A 16475-nucleotide genomic window follows, 5' to 3' on the forward strand; every position below is an offset into this window, starting at 1 on the left:
CCCCCTCCTGGGCATGCGACCTGGCTGCTCAGGTGTCAGAGAGGCATCTGTGGGTGGCTGTGGGTGAAGGCACTGAGCCCCCTAAGTCCTACTCACCTTGCCAGCACTATGGGGGCATCAACCTTGTTAGCAAAAGAAAGATCCCCAGCAGGTGTCATTGCTGAAAACCCCAAAGCGTCCTCTCAACACTTCTATGTTTACTAAGATCCAGAAGGTGACCCTGGGCATGGTCCAGGAGACTGCCAACAAACTCCTTTTCTTCCTTCCCTTTCCCCTCCCTTCCTTCCTTTTGTCCTCCTTTCCCTCACTTCCCCCTTTCACGCATTTTCATTCAACAAATATTTATTGCACATCTACTATGTGACAAGCACAAATCTATGTGCTAGAAAAATTTTTTAAAGGGAACAAGAGAGACACCGCCCTCTGTCCGTACCCAGAAACACCCCCCTCTCTCCCCAGCTTTCAAACTACCAGTTGGGAAAGTACACTTTAGTTCTGCATAAAGTTCTAGGTTGTTGTGACATGCCCACCACAGTGCCCGGCATACAGAAGGCACTCAGCTCGTAGCTGCTGTGATGAGAAGATGAGGTCATACAGCAAGCTCTCGGTAATTGTTGGCTGTTGTCATTCCCCTACCGGAGGCTCTGTTCTCAGCACTTCACACACCCACCTTTTCATACTCATAGCAACTGTGGGAGTTAGGGACTATTATTATTCCAGTGTTATAGATGAGGAAACTGGGGCCCAGAGGGGTTGAGTAATTTACCTCAAGGGCTAGAGTAGAGGCTGGATTTGAGGCCAACAGCCTGGCTGTAGAATCCACTCTTAACCACCACCAGCGATGGTGAACATCAATTGGCTCTCCTGGCTGAGCTCGAATTCCTCCTCCCTCTGGTTACTACCATTTTATTCTGGGAATTGTTTGGTGGCATTGCCAATTGAGGTGTCTCAGGATGTCCTGGCCCAGCAGCAGCAGTTGTGTGACCCTCACTGAGCCGATCGCTTGCTCTATCTTGGTGGAATCTGAATCTTGGGCAAAGTGGGGCAAGAATGGAAAGACAGTGTTGCTCTGACAAAAGAGCTGATTAGCTCTCACTTCCTCACTCGCTCGTTTAAGCTGCCAGAGCCTTCCCCTCCAGCCTTTCCCTCAGTGGCTCCCCGAAGCCTTCCAATAAATTCCAACTTGTCTTAAGTTTTTAGCCAGAGTTGGATGTTGTGGGTTGCAACCACAGATTCCCATTCAACCACACTGCCTCTCACTTGACTGGTGAATGATGCCCCTTTAAGGCTGCTTGGCAGGAGCAGACTCAGAAACCCCCACTCCCACTGGGCATGGGCAGATGGGGACCAAGAGCCCAGTACTTACGTGCCATCCACCTTCTCCATGCCGTGGAAGTAGCTGATGCAGTCTGATGTGTTCCTCAGGTTAAAACATTTTTCATCAATAAACTGCGCTGAGTTTTTGTCTTCAAGGTCCCTCTCCAGAGCATGCTGAGCATCTCGGTTATCCCTGGGTGGGGGCAGGGGCATTGTCAAGGATTTATCCCTGGATTATGCACTAACCCAAGAACCCCTCACCCGAGAGCACATGGGAGGTTGCTGCAGAGCCACTGCTGAAAGCCAAGTCTTTGGACTCCCAGGAGGGTGCTCTGTCCACCCCCAGCAGCTTCTCAGGCCTCTTCCCACTTTGATGCCCTCACCACATACCTAGGGCCTCCTTCCAATCCAAGCAGACCTGTTGTTATCAGAACAGAGGTGAGCAAACATTTACTGTAAAGAGTCAAATGCTAAATATTTTAGGTTTTGTGGGTCATATGGTCTGGTAGCAGCTTTTCAGCTATGCAGACAGCAGTCACAGATAATATGTAAATGATGGGTATGGCTGCATTCCAATAAAACTCTATTTACAAAAACAAGTGGTAGGCCAGAGTTGGCCCTTCAGCTGTAGTTTGCCGACCTGATTTAGAAGACATGAATTCATACTTTGAACAAAGCGTGGTATGGGTTTAAATCATGTGTCTCATCCTACAGCTGGCACAGAAGGAAAAGATGTGAATAAGACCCAGTCACTTGCCTTCACATCGCTCACAGACTTGTGTAAATAAATATAGTAAAACTACATGTGTACAGAATGGTAAGGACAACATTGCAGGTTTGTAAAGGATACCAAGTAATATTAACTCAGGGTGAGAGGGTAATCAGGGAAGGCTTCCCAGGGAGGTACTAAGCTGGCTTTTCCTAATAATAGGAGTAGACATTGTGGACAAAGTTGGGTGGGGGCATGAACATTCCAAGCTGAGGACACCACATGTGCAAAAGCAGAGGATCTAGAGACCCCCAGGTGTTTAGGGATCTATAAGCAGCTCAGTAAGGCTGTCAGAATCCGGGACTGGGCAGAGTTAGAGATGGGGCAGAGTCCAGGACTGGGTGGAGTCCAGGACTGGGCAGAGGAAATGAGAGGACAATAAGTCAGGGACCAGGACTTGAACCTACAGGGCTGGTATCTTGGTTAAGAAGCTTAGACTCAAAGGCCCCTGTTTGCCAAATTCTAGCCATTGGGGAACCACGTTCATGATTCTTGTCATAGTCCCAAAGTACATACACTATTAGTTATGTCCTATTATCTTTGTATTAAATCACTTAAAATATAAATACCATAAATGTATTTAAAGGGAAAATTTCCATCACTGTCTTAAAAAAAAACAATAATTCTTTCCATTAATGGGTCACCTCAAACATAAATACTAAGTAAGCACTAACAGAATCCTAGCTAGAATCCATTGTCTCTAGAAGGCTATAAGACTGAAACTTTTTTTGTTTCCCTCTTGTTCAAAAAAGAGATTAGTCAGTGTTAAAAACACCTAAGCATCGATTGGGAATTTCTCCTTGAAGTGCTTAGAAGAACTGAAAGAGAACAAGGGAGTAACTCTGACTCAGCAAGCTGATATCCCGATACCAGCTAGAATGATGGGTGCACATCTTACATTGCTTTCCCCTTCTGCATCCTCTCATTCTCTCTCCCTTCCTCTGTTTCTATCTCTTTCTCACATTTTTATCTCTTTCTGCCTCATCTTTCTTGATTTCTCTCTGCCTTAGGGTCTCTGTCTCTCTCTCTCTCTCCTTCTTCCCTCTCTATCTCCATCCTTTTGCCACTTTCTTTTTCTGCTATGGATCTTGGGAGCTGGTGAGGGGCTACAAACAGGCCAGGAGCAGGAACATTAAATCCTGATGGTGGGCCCACACCTATCAGTATACTCAGGATGATGCTGGGGCAGAAGGAGGCATCCTGGGGCCTCAGAATCCCTGGTGAGCTGGTCCAGACTCTTGGCCCTTGACAATGAGGCCTGGAGAAAGATGGGACAGCCCCTGAGTCCCTTCCTTGGCCCAAGACAGCAAGCCCTGCTAGTGTCAAGGCTCACCCAGTTGTTTATCCACCAGAAAAAGCCAGAACTTGACTCCCGCCCAATCAGGAAGAGCCTTTCCTGCTTTGCTCAGAAGGCTGGGAAGCTGCAAACATGGTCCTGCCCAGACAGGGACCTCAGGCCTCACCCTGACTTGAGGAAAACCACAAGTCAATAGTCCTGGCCTGCCTATGCCAGGTTAGCCACCTGAGTAGGTCAACAGCAGAACCTCCCTACAGGCAGCCAGGACACACTGATAATAAAGGTCTGGCCATTTCTAGGTTAATTAGGCTTCATGACAACACAGGCTGCCTCCCTGCAGGAGGATAGGCATTCTCTGACAAACTGGCTGCTCTCTGAGATAGAACAGTCTCTATCCAGGGTGGCCCAGCCTCTGGTCCCACAGAAGGGAATGCTCCCCACCCCCCAACCCTCTGCCTCAGCTGGTGCATCTCTCAGTGTCCATTCCAGCATCCCCTGCTCTCTCTTCCTGTTTCTCCGTGTCTGCCCCTCTCCACCTCTGCTTTTCTCTGCTTCTAACTCACCTCTTGATTTCTCTTTTTTGAGCACAACTATGTCTCTCCTCTGTCCCTCTCTGTCCCTCTGTCTCCCTGACACCCCCCTCCCATCTCTGTTGACCACTTCATGCTGTCTCTCTCTCTCAGTGCTTACTCCATCTCCCAGGTGATGGGACTGTCTTGGTCTGTTTCAGTCTCTCTGGTTCTCCCAACTCTCCCTCCGTGTCCTTCATTGTCTGGGGTTGCACAAGTAGCCTCCCCCAACCCTAGTCTCAGAATTTCTCTCCTGGGGTCCAGCTCCCCAGTTTCAAGTCTGGCCTATTGCTCACTTTGTCGGTTCAAACTGTCCTGTTCCCCAAACTTCAGCTCTCTTGACGCCTGAACACCGCGTTTTGTCACAGCTTTATGTTGACAACAAAAAGAAAATCATTTGCTCTTGCCAAAAAAAGTCATTGTAAAAATACAAGCAATAAAAATACAATAAAGGCATTCACCTACCCACATTTTTTGTTTAAATTCAAGTATATAAGGTTTTTAAAAAGTGAATTAGTGTATAGACAAACACTAGGCAAACAGCAATCCAAGTGGAGGGTGGAATTATCAGAAGTCGGGACAGAGGCACATAGGTGACAGGATTTAACCCTGCTTTCATCCATTCAGTGAGATGCTATGTTTGCACCTCATTCGGCTCTGCCCCCAACCTCGCCTTCAGTTCTGCTGGTAGCTTTTCAACACTGCCTTGGATGCTGTATTGTCCTGGGTGAGTCTCTGCAATCCCTGCCACCCAGTTCTCACTGCCTCAGTGGAGTTGAGGGACTGCTGTGGTGGTGGAGGGGGGAGGTGACTGCTGTTCCCGGGGTACAGCAGGCCAAGGCACCCCTAGAGCCTATTTGCAAGCTGCCTGGCCCCTTAACATTCCATCCAGGCTGCCCATGAGCCACACACAGCAAGGAGGGAAGCCCTGAAAAGGTTGCCAGCCTACCTCCTGCTATCTCTATCTGAGTAAATAGAGAAGCTAGCAGAGTTGTGTGCCCTGCATGAGTTAAAAGCAAGTGCCCGGGTCAAGAGCCAGGCAGGAAGGCCGCCTCTGGAAGAGCTGGGAGCCAAGGGCTTAGCTAGGGCTCCAAGCCTTGTAAAACTCAAGCCTCCCTTTAATTATGAGGGAGCCTCTTGGCTTGTCATGGTACCAGTTACATAATCTTCCAAGAACTAAAAGCTGATTCCTTTTGAAGGATCTCTGCTCAGGCATCCACCAGCTCTACTCTGGAGATGCCCCTACCTCTCACCTTGATGTCTAATGCCACCCACTCTCTGCCATTTCCCAAGGTTCAGAACTCACATGACACAGCCACAGTGAGGAGGCCACAGTGAGAATGATTTCTTTTGCTGAGGCTCGCACTGCAAACGGGAACAACCAGTGATATGCTGACTCATGGGAATCAATGTGCACATCTCAGTAACATCTTACTGGTAGAATGAAATCAGCTATGATGGCAGCATTTATACCACTGAAATTGTCAAATGCTCCAAATCAGGATTTTTTTTTCCTTCCTAGGGAGCTAGTTGTTAAACACTTCCCAGGATACCACTGACCATGAGAACCACCTAGAGCCGGGGGTTCATCTGGCTTTCCCCACGATACAAACTCTAAGAAGGAGAGAAAGCAGCCCTTACCTCATCTGGATATCAATTCTTTGAGCTAGTCTTCTCATCTGTTCTTGGCAACATTTTAACAAATCTACCTCCTGCAATGAAAATGTCAGCAAGAACGGCACCCCTTAAAACTCACAGCCTCCTGTCCCCCAGACCAGTGTCCCCATCCTCACCTCCCATTGCCCACCCCAGACCCCACAAGCTGAAATGTCAGGGTGGAGTCCATTTCTTGCCTCACCCCACATGATCCCAGAGCCAGACAGATGAGGGTTGACTATGGAAATTCCACATAATTTGCCCACCTTCTTTTCTTTTTTATACACTTCCAAATTAAAAGAAAATCTAGCACCTACTTTGTTCCAACTACTCATTTATGAAATATTTTATCACTGAATTATATAATGCATACCATACAGTACATACAGTAGGTGCTTCATTAATGCTAGTTATTATTATTTTTTACTACTATGATGAAGATGGCACCCACATTTTGGAGATGAAAAGACTAAAAGTCAAATGACCCTTCTGCCTGTTCCTAAACCACAACCTTGGCCCCCCCACCCAGGCTTTCTGAGCCCCAACTCTGCACGGGCTCACACATGGGGCTTCTGCTCCCAGCAGGCAGCTCGGGACATTGTCTGACCAGCTGGTCCTCCCTCCCACCTTGAGGGACTGGGCGACCCAGGAGGCACCTTACCTGGATAAGGTTTTTCTCCACATTGTCATGGACCAAATCGATCCCAATCCTTTTCTCTCGGTGGTACAGACACTCCAGGGCCACCTGCAGGAACCAAACAGGGGAAATTAGGTGTTCTCTCTGCAGTCTATTAGACCCTGAGAGGAGGGACTCACATCTCTCTTGGCCATGGTCTGCTTTTATCCCCGAGAAACTTGGATACTTCAGGTAGCCGCATCATTGTGCATCTGAGTGGGTTTCTGGCAGGGGGTTCAGGGGGCTGTGAGATGCCATGACGGCAGATGAGTGCAATATTGGTGCGTATCACACCAGTTTGCTGTGCGGGTTAAGTCAACTTGAGAAGGGTAAAGCACTCAGAATACTGGCAATTATTATCTATGAATACTAATTGTTGTTGAAGTTGACCCTTCAACATCAGTTTGAACTACATGGGTCCACTTATACGCAGATATTTTTTTTTCAATAAATATTGTAGATGTATTTTCCCTCCCTTAGGATTTTCTTAATAACATTTTCTCATCTCTAGCTTACTCTAGTATACTTATATGTGTTTATACAAGATATGTGTTAATCGACTGTTTATATTATCAGTAAGGCTTCCTCTCAACAGTACACTATTAGTGGTTAAGTTTTGGGGAAGTGAAAAATTATATGAGGATTTTGGGCTGCAAGAGCAGTTGATGCTCCTCACCCCATCATTGTCCAGGGGTCAACTGGATGTGAAAACCTGTTCCTGGATATTTCTAAGGAGAGGGAAGCTTTGGAAAGTGACTAAGGCCAAGTCCAGTAAACCCTGCCACCCAGCAATGGACCTTCAACTGTCATGGGGTCACGAGCAGAGTGGAACAGAGCACAGAAGTGGCAGCTCAGGGAGGCCCTGCAATGAGACTGAGAATGGCGATGGGCCACTAGCCTGTGATGTCACAAAGAGTGGGGGGTGGGGCAGGAAATGGGGAGCATCACATCTTGGTATCAGGATGCCAGTGCATCTGGGACCTCAGGGAAGAGAGGGATTCATTGATTCCACAAGAATTTCCTGAGCCTCTTCTCCATGTCACTTTCAGTCAAGGCACTGGGGAAACGGCAATAAACTCCACAGATGGCCCCAGCTGTGATGGAGTTTTCACAGAGAGGGGAGAACACACGCACATAAACACATAAACTCAATCATTTCTGACTGTGGTAAGAGTTGTGAGAAAAACGGTGATGTAGGGTCTTGGTGGGGAGTAAGGGGGTCAGGGTGGTCAGGGAGGACTTCTCTGAGGTCACACACCATGCATGACCTAAATTAAACCAAGGGAAGCAGCAGAGATGAATGGGAATCATGCAGCAGGAAGAAGGAGCAGCAGGTGCAAAGGCCGAGGTAGGAGGAGGAGCTGACAGAAAACCACTGGGACTGGAGTGGAGAAGGTGAGGATGGACTGGTGGGCAGAAGCTGCCTCATGCAGTTGGAGGCTGTGATTAGTAATTTAGATGTTAATTAGGGCACATTAGGAAGCCACTGAGGGGGGTTGAGTGGGGAAGTGGGAAGATCCAGTTTAATATTTAAAGTCATCCCTCTGGCCACTGTCTGGAAAATGGGTTGTAGGGGAATAGGAACGGGGAGGCCAGGAGGGAGGCGGTCACCACCGCCCAGTGAGAGGCACCTGGACTGAGGCGGTGACCCTGCAGATGGAGAGAAGCGGAGAGAACCGAGATGTCTCTGGTCCCTGTGCCACCACGTGGTTGTCTGAGGAGGCCACGGGATGTGAGGGCCAGAGCTGAGTTTTCCAGACAGGCTGGGAGAGTGGGGAGAGAGCAGGGGAGGACAGCATAGATTTGGGACGCTGCCCTCAGTCTCTGAGCAGCATTCCTGCCCACTCTCCTCCCAGGGAGAAACCTGGGGTTGTAGGGAAACAGTAGGACTCCCCCCACCCCACTGTAGTGGATGGAATCTGTGCCATGTCTCCCAGAGGATCTGGAAGCAGGACCTCTCCTACAGAAGCCCCACACCTGACATGGAGCAGGAACAGCTGCAGGGGGTTTCCAGGCAAGAGGTTCTGAGTCCCCACGTGCTCCAGGGAGCCACAGAACATCATTCTGGGTGGCCAAGACCAGCTCCCCCAGCACAAGGCAGGCTCCTTACCCAACATCCACTCCAGAACCCAGAGTAAAACACCCAGGCTCCCTGAAGCCAGGGAGCCCAGGTGAGCCTGGCAAATGGGATAAAAATGGAATCACATGATGCACCTTTTGGAAAACTGAAACTCCCCATAAAAAGAGACAGACACAGTTGGCACAATGCCCTACCCCTACTGTCCTGTCTCACATGAAAATATGACAAAGCTCCTTGCAAGCAGGAACTTGCAATATGAGATACGAAACCCCCTTGCAAGCAGTAGGACAGCAGCTACATGCTAAGGATGGCCAAGCAGAGATTGGAGCCTGGCTACCTTTTGGCATCAAATGCAGATGTTTGCTCTGTTTCTCTCTAGAATTCTGACTATGGCAGAAAAAGAAATTCCTGTCTGGTTGAGTTGCTTTAGTCAGGTACCTGTTTCCATGCAGCCCAAAGCCATCCTTACCCATCTAGGGTATGCTGGGAGACAAAGGGAGTCTTGAGAATGTCCATATTCAGATATTTATTCATTTATTTAAGCAGTACTCATTGACTGTCTCCTATGTGCCCCACACTGTGCTAGGCTGGGAAGATATTCAAGCCAGTGGTATAGTCAACAGGCAGTGAGCACGGACATTGCTCATAAAGGACCAGCAGAGATGTGCAGGTACATCAGAGCTGAGTATCAGTCTTAAACACATGTGTGACAAAGCAGACAAAACTTCCTGCCCTCGTGGTACCTATATTCTAGTGTGGGGAGAGGAACAGTAAGTAAATAAATGTGAATATCATAGGGTATGTGAGCAGATACTAAGGACTTCATAGAGAAGCAAAGCAGTTATTGTAAGTATGACCTCTCCAGACCACCACCACACACATGCCTGATGGAACTCTCATTTCCATGTAACCCCAAAGAGGAAAAGAAATTCCACTCACTGTAAGGAACCCTGATTTGACTGGGACTATCTTAAAATGACTAAGATTACATTTTTTTGTCTTAAAAACTGATTAAGAGGATGACGCTGTTCAAACCAACCCCCAAAAGTCTACCATCATTGTCTTCACTCAGAAAAAGCGCAGGCGCTGCATCATGGCGGCCTCCACGTCCCCCTCCCAGCCCCACACTCACCTGCAGGGGACAGTTGGCTTCTTCAGCAGCACACTCCAGCCGCTTCTTGATGGTGTCCAGGCTGCGGTTCTCGTTGAGAAGCCTGTCCAGCTCGTAGCTCAGCTCAGACTTCCAGAAGCCAATGTCCGACAGCCTCTGGCCCAGGTTCCGGCAGGTCCCCTCTTGCATCTGGCGGGTCAGCTGGTCCTTGTCCTGCATGAGCTGCAAGGAGTCCCCTGTCAGCCGGCCAGCCCACAGCCGAGAGGCCTCAGCCCCGCGCATCTGCAGCTCGTTGGACCTGTCCCAGTCATGGGGGCTGTAGCGACAGAAGAGCGCCGAGTGGAGCACAGGCAGGGTGATGGGTGGCTTCACAGAGCTGTGGCATGTGGCTCCCTTGTCCAGACAGGTCTGGGCATTAGAGACCTTGTAGAAGAGGCTGGGTCTCCATGAGTTGAGGTAGCGGTACCCAGGCAGGTAATAGGGCTGGTAACATTCCTGGATCACTGGGGCCGGCACAGCTGGAGGCACCACACTGAAGCCACAGGCTTTCTTGGGGCCACAGTAACTGGCAGTCTGAGCGGTTCCAAGAAACTCCATCCTCTCCCATCAGCCCTGAAAGGGCAAAACACTGCTCACAGGTGCCAAGGCACACAGCAAAGGGAAGGAGCGTCTCTGGGGACTGCAGGACCTCTGTGACTCTGCACTGTTGTCATAAAGCCTGGGGAACAGGGCTTTGCTGGGGCCCTCGCTCACTTTCAGGCCAGCTGGGGCCATATTGTCCCAGTCAAAACACACCAAAAATCACCTAAGTGAATGTGAGGTCCTCAATCCACAGAGTTGGAGGTGCAAGAAATGACATTTATCTATTTTCTCATAACAATCAAATCTGCCTTTCCAGACCTACCTCTGCCTATGGGAGAAAATTTAATGTTGTCCACTCCAGTAAAACACAGTCGGTCATTTCAGGGCCAGTTTGGTCAAGGTGGGTGGTTCTCCTTCTGTCCCTGTCCCTAAGATGGCATCAAAGTGGGACATCCACAGAAAGAACTCTTGGTACACAGAACAACAGGATAAATCTCAAACGTATTCAGCTAAATGGGAGCAGCTACACTCAAAAGACCATATCCTGTGTGATTCCATCTAGACGATGTTCTGGAAGCAGCAGATCCATGTGGACAGAAGACGGGTGGTTACCAGGGGGCTGAGAGGACAAGAAAATGTGGGGATGGTGATAGTATGATCTAAATCTTGATTGCGGTGAGGTGTACACAACTAAACATGTTTGTCAAAACCTGTAGCACGGCCCACTAAAAAGGGGGAATTTCATGGTACACAAATTATACTGCAATAAACCCGACTGTGATAGGGGAGGGCGAGGGAGCATGAGCTCCGCGACTCAGCAGGGACCCTGTCTGTTTGCTTCACCATCAGGTCCCAGCACACCACTGAATGAAGGAATGACAGATGGGCATCTCAAAGGAGAGTTTTATCATTTCAGAAAAAGCATTCAACCCTCTGTTCTACATCAATATGTTTATACCATCAAGAAAGTTCCCTGCCCCCTGATCTGGTGGGAGTGGCAATAAAATCTCAATATCTAGAATAAGAGGGGTGTTTGGTTTCCCCCTTTGAAATGGGAAAGACAAGATTCTGACCCTCAAATAGTCCCTGTTAGTGGAGTGTGATGGCCAATGGGAATGTCCTCCCCGATTGCCTAAAACCAGAGCTGAAAAATGGGAGTGGGTATCAGAGGACTAAGGCAGCGAGAAATAACATTTATTAAGCACCTTCCTTATACCTGATGCTTTACATATACTTCTTTATTTCACTTTCACTTCCACAGAGAACCTATGAAGAAGGCCTTGACACCCCCATCCCACAGGGCGACATGAGCGCACAGGGTGGGGTCCGGACCCCTCGGACCCTACAGTGCTCACCTCGCAGGGTCCTTCCTGGAGATGGGAGCTCCACACAGGAAGAGCCTGCATGTCGAGGGCAGTCACAAAGTGGACCAGGAAGACTCAGGGCATTGTTAAAGCCCTGAATTTCAAGGTAAAAACAGTAATATGAGCAATATCTAATGGTATAAAAGTAAAATTCAGACTTTCTCATCACCCCTCGCTACTTTCAGTCTCCCAGAGATACAACTACCATTGTCAGAGTTTTGTATTTTCCCTATAGAAATACCCTATACATACACAAACACACATAAATCTGTATCTTCTTTACATAAATGGTACATAAGACGCATACCATTTTCCATATAACCATAGCTCTAGGACAGCCCTTCATGTTGGTCCATAAACATCTGTCTTTTATTTTTTTTATGTAGCTGCACGGCCCTCCGTTGTGTGTTTCTGTGACTCATTGACCATTTGCTGTGACTGGGCCTTTAGGCTGTTTCCTGTCTTTCGCTGCCACAGACACTGTTCAGTGAGTGTCCTTCCACATGCCTGTCTTTAAGTCAGGTTAATGGAGTCGCAGTCTCCACACAGCGCAGTCACCCTCTGGGCTCACGGTCTCCCCGAGTCTGACAGAGGCGCCTCCGCCACCCTCAGGAGGAGCGCATTCCCTCACTCTGCGCTCTCCCCTGTGTCCCCAGCCCCGACAACCACCAGCCTCCTGGTCCCTCCGTCCCCAGAGAATGCCCTGTAAGTGGGATCCTGGAGTTGTCCTTCGAGTGGGATCGAAGTCCTTCGAGCCTGGCCTCTCTCGTTTAGCATGACGCTAAACGCAAGCGGTGTCCTTCCACACACATTTCTGAGCGCATCCAAGCACAGCTTCTGGAAGAAGTTACTGGGTGGAAGCACATGTGTATTTTTTCCTTGGATATATACTGTCTTGGAGGTTTCCCTCGTCCTGGGGGCCTCTAGACACACACTTGACAACTAGTATATTTCTACATGTATGTATATTGTCCTGAAGCTTTTCCTGCCCCATTGGTCTCTGAGGGGAGCAGCCAGGGTTTTCTCTGAATCCTGGCAATGGCTTTCAATTCGGACACCTAGGAACGTTAGTCTCAGTCGGGGGTGTCTCCTCCTGCTGTCTGCCTTGGCCGGGAACCCGGTGCTGTGGGGGCCGGGGGCTCAGATTGAACACCACAGCCCGGCACCAGCTACAGGGCTACTGCGGAGAGGAAGTAGGGCCTTAGAAAAAAAACAAAGATTGGCAAGATAAGTCCCTTGGTGACTTCCAGTAGGAACAGCTCCAAGCAGGCTGGAAGTATCTGTGGCCTCCCTTCCCTGGACTCCAGGTCTCCTGCTTGGTTGATCTGGCAAAATGTGCAGGGACAAACCCCACTGACAGTCAGCCCTCCACAAAATGAAACTGCCACCAGAGAAACTAGCCCACCTGCCTTTCAGCACTTTGGAGCCCTGGCTTGACTTTCCTGAGCAAGATGGGACTCCTTGAAGAAAAGAACAGATCTCCAAGTCCTGATATTTGACTCTGCATATGTTATTGTCAACAAAAGAAATGTCCACACCGTAGAGAATTTTTATAAGATTTTATTTGTGCCAAACTGAAGAACACTGCTAGGAAGCAAAATCTCAAATGCTCTGAATAATAGCAGTTTTGCAGTTTCTTTTGTACAGTTGTAATTAAGGAGGAAAGGGAAGGAAGATTACATGAAGGTGGGAGAAAGAGAGGTGGGGATCAGATTACAGGATAGTTAGCAACGTTATGTGCTCTCTTAAAGGTGGTTATGCTTCAGAGGGGTCTGAAAAAGAGGATGACTCTGGCATCCCAAATGTGCATTAACCTCGGTGCCCAAGAACAACTGGCAGGGCTGGCTTAAGGCAAAGGTAAACCTTTCACTAAGAAGTTATAGGCCTGGGGAGTGACTACCCACCGTGACCTGCCCAGTTATAAATGTGTGATCAGATTACTCTGTGAGGTTACTTTCAGTTAGGTTTATTGCAGCACCCTATAATATATGGATTTTTTACACACATATAGTATATACACACATGTGTACATTCATATATGTATATATATGACTCACACATTTTTTCCGGCTCTGAAGACAAAGAAGAATCTATGTCATGTGAGGGGTGGAAAGTTGGCAAGAGGTTTGATTACAAACGAATCTGTTTTCCCAGGCTTGTTAAATACTTGCCCTCCTACTTCCGCCTGTGGACAACAACGTCAGTCGCAAGGCCCTGACCGTGGGTTGAGGGGCTCCAGTGGCAGGAAGGATGCACTGGGGCACATCTGATTGGTGTTGCTCGGGCAAAGGTAGCCTTCCCCCCGAGTGCCATCACAGCTGCGCACCCCTCCCGGCCTGGACAGTGATGGCAACCGTGCTGCCCTTGGATGGGAGTTTCGAGAATCAAGTGAGGGCACAGCAAGATACTTAGTGCGTAGTAGGTGCTAGGCAATTGTTATCAGTATTATTATTATTATTATTATTACACCACACTTCACCACATCCTTGTATTTTTATCCTTTGATAATGTCAGGAGTTGGGCATTATTCACTCCTTCATTTTATGGTGGGCAAACTGTGGCTCAGAGAGGTGAACTCATTTCCCCAGGGGCACACAGCTGGACAACTGGTGTCCAGAAATGGCTCAGGTAGCACCCTCTCTGTTTCCCGGGGGGGGAGGGGGGACAACCAGATAAAAATCCAGCTCCTTCCAGTGGAGTTGGCAGGGAGCTCAGAGAAGAACTCAGTGAAGTCAGGTTTCTCTTTTACCTGCAACTTTATAAAGAATTTCAAAAATGCAGTGGTTTTCAAACACATTCTCTGACGTGGAAGGTTGTCTTCAAATAAACTCCCCCACAGGAGCAGGGCACGTGGCACAAAGAGCCCTGAGCCGCTCAGGCTGCGGGGAGTGGAGGTGAGCTCCGGGGAGCTCAGTGGAAGCCCCGATTTGGTTCGCCCCCCTCCAGCCGTTTCATAAATGAAGGCCACCTAGCCAAGAAGTGGAAAAGCCAGATTCCATGTCCAGGCTTTCTGAAGTCAGACTAATCATTAGAGAAATAATGGGATTATTATAGCAATCAAAAAGCATTCTATTAAACCTGGAATCCTGCTGGCGGTGAGTGTATGACTTTCCTACAGCTGCTGTCACAAATTGCCACAAAGTCTGTGACTTAAAACAACACAAACTTCTTCTCAGAGCCTTAAGGGGCTCAAATCAAGGTGTGGGCTGGGCTGGTTCCTTGTGGAGGCTCCAGCGGAGGATCCATTTCCTGGCCTTTCCAGCTTCCACAGGCTGCTGGCCCCTCTGTCTCAAGGCCCCTTCCTCCGCCTGCAGTCTAGCAGTGTAGCATCGTCTCTCCCCTCTGACCCCCCTGCCTTCCTCTTACAAGACCCTCTGATCATATTAGACCCACCCAGGTAATCCAGGAGAATCACCCCTTCTGGAGATTCTCAATCTAATCACATCTGTAAAGTCCTCTTTGACATGTGAAGCAACATACCACAGCTTCCGGACATTAAGGTGAAAACATCTTCGGGGTACCACCATTCTTTCCACCACAGTCAGCAATAGGAAAGGATGCTGGGTGATAAAAAGTCAGGCAAAAGTGATGTGCTGATGAGTGTCCACACTGAGAAGGACTCGGGCCTGAGGGGGCAGGTTGAAGCATCTCCTAAACCACTGCTGTTCCCAAGGTCTCATCAATTTCTAACGCATTTAAATCTTAAAAACAATTCTCTGTATCACCCAAACTTAAGTTCCCTGCAGTCCCACTGCATCCTCCTACCTGTGCCTCTCGTTTGTTCATGTGCCCTCACATGGCCTGGAGAGCGTGCTAAAAGGCCAGGGCTGGTTGACTAGGGCTAGGACTGCCCAGAGATGTTTTTCTTACAAGCTCCCAGGTGAGACTGGTCCACACATACCTGGAGTAGTGGAAACCCTGAAATAAATTCTATGAGAGAAGGGACCTTATTTGATTTTGCTTGTCATTGTATCCACAGTACTTACTTGGGTACCTGGAACACAGTAGGTGCACAGTTTGGGTTTGCCGAATGAATGAAAGAAATGGGTGGATGATGGATGGACAGGTGGGTGGATGGATAGATAGATGGATGGATAGGTGCATGTGTGGATGGATGGGTGAGTGAGTAGAACGTGAGTATGTGAATGAATGAAGTGATAGAATTTCAGATGCCATTAAATGAGAAAAATAAATTGAAAACAATTGGCCACAGCTCAACCAAAAAAGAATAGTAAGACCTGAAAACTCTGTCCAGAAGACTAAAGGAATCAACTTCTAAAAATTTAGAGAGCGAGCGCGGGCTGGGAACCAAAGTGTCCCAGGTTCGATTCCCAGCCAGGGTACATGTCTGGGTTGCAGGCCATAACCCCCAGCAACCGCACGTTGATCTCTCTCTCTCTCTCTCTCTCTCCCTCCCTTCCCTCTCGAAAAATAAATAAATAAAATCTTTAAAAAAAAGAAAGAAATTTATAAAAAAATTAAAAATAAAAAATAAAAATTTAGAGAGTGAAAATACTAAAAGTAAGGCCCTTTGAGTATGTAATCTTTGTATTTGTCAATTCTATCAAAATTAAAACACTAACCAGGAGCACAACCCTTCTGGAAAATTGAGGTATAGAGGGGAAGATGTCAATGAAATCATCCACTCTGTTTGTTGTCAGGCACATCACTGTTTGGAGATCCTACTAAAAGATTTTTTCAGTCTCTTTTACACCATGCCCATAGAAAACTCGTTCTCTTCTGAAACCTCTGTGGGGAGTGGAGTAGGGGAGGCTGAGGAGAGGGGAGACCTGACTGACCCCACCCCGCCCCCCACAGGGAGTTCCCCCCTACCTCCCCCCCCAGCCCCCCCCAGCCCCCACCCCCCGCCCCCCCCGTCCTCCACCCTAGCTCCGCCTCCCAAACCTGGGAGGCCACCCCCTCCCCCCGCGCCCCCCCCCCCCCCACGCCCGGGATCGCATTGACTCTATTTTATTGCGATCTCTCCACTCTGCTGCTTGGGCGGCCTGGCCTCCATGGGCTGTGAAGGGGCAGCTCCCTTCAGTGAATTTAAT

At 48.6% G+C, this 16475-nt stretch overlaps 1 protein-coding gene across 1 annotated transcript in view; it reads right to left on the reverse strand.

Moving 5' to 3' along the window:
* TEKT5 (tektin 5) overlaps positions 1 to 10072 on the reverse strand; it is a 33518-nt gene extending 23446 nt beyond the window's left edge. Inside the window, exons 1-4 of the mRNA XM_045819631.1 lie at positions 9497 to 10072; positions 6270 to 6353; positions 5594 to 5664; positions 1367 to 1510 (exon numbers count right to left, since the gene is read on the reverse strand). Of these exons, the coding sequence (XP_045675587.1) occupies positions 1367 to 1510; positions 5594 to 5664; positions 6270 to 6353; positions 9497 to 10072 (875 nt within the window). The remainder of the gene's footprint in view (positions 1 to 1366; positions 1511 to 5593; positions 5665 to 6269; positions 6354 to 9496) is intronic.
* Between the last annotated feature and the right edge of the window lie 6403 nt (positions 10073 to 16475).

This window comes from Phyllostomus hastatus, unplaced genomic scaffold (genome assembly GCF_019186645.2).
Source record: "Phyllostomus hastatus isolate PE091 unplaced genomic scaffold, TTU_PhHast_1.1 phas_scaffold_385, whole genome shotgun sequence".
In the NCBI taxonomy this organism is placed as follows: Eukaryota; Metazoa; Chordata; class Mammalia; order Chiroptera; family Phyllostomidae; genus Phyllostomus; species Phyllostomus hastatus.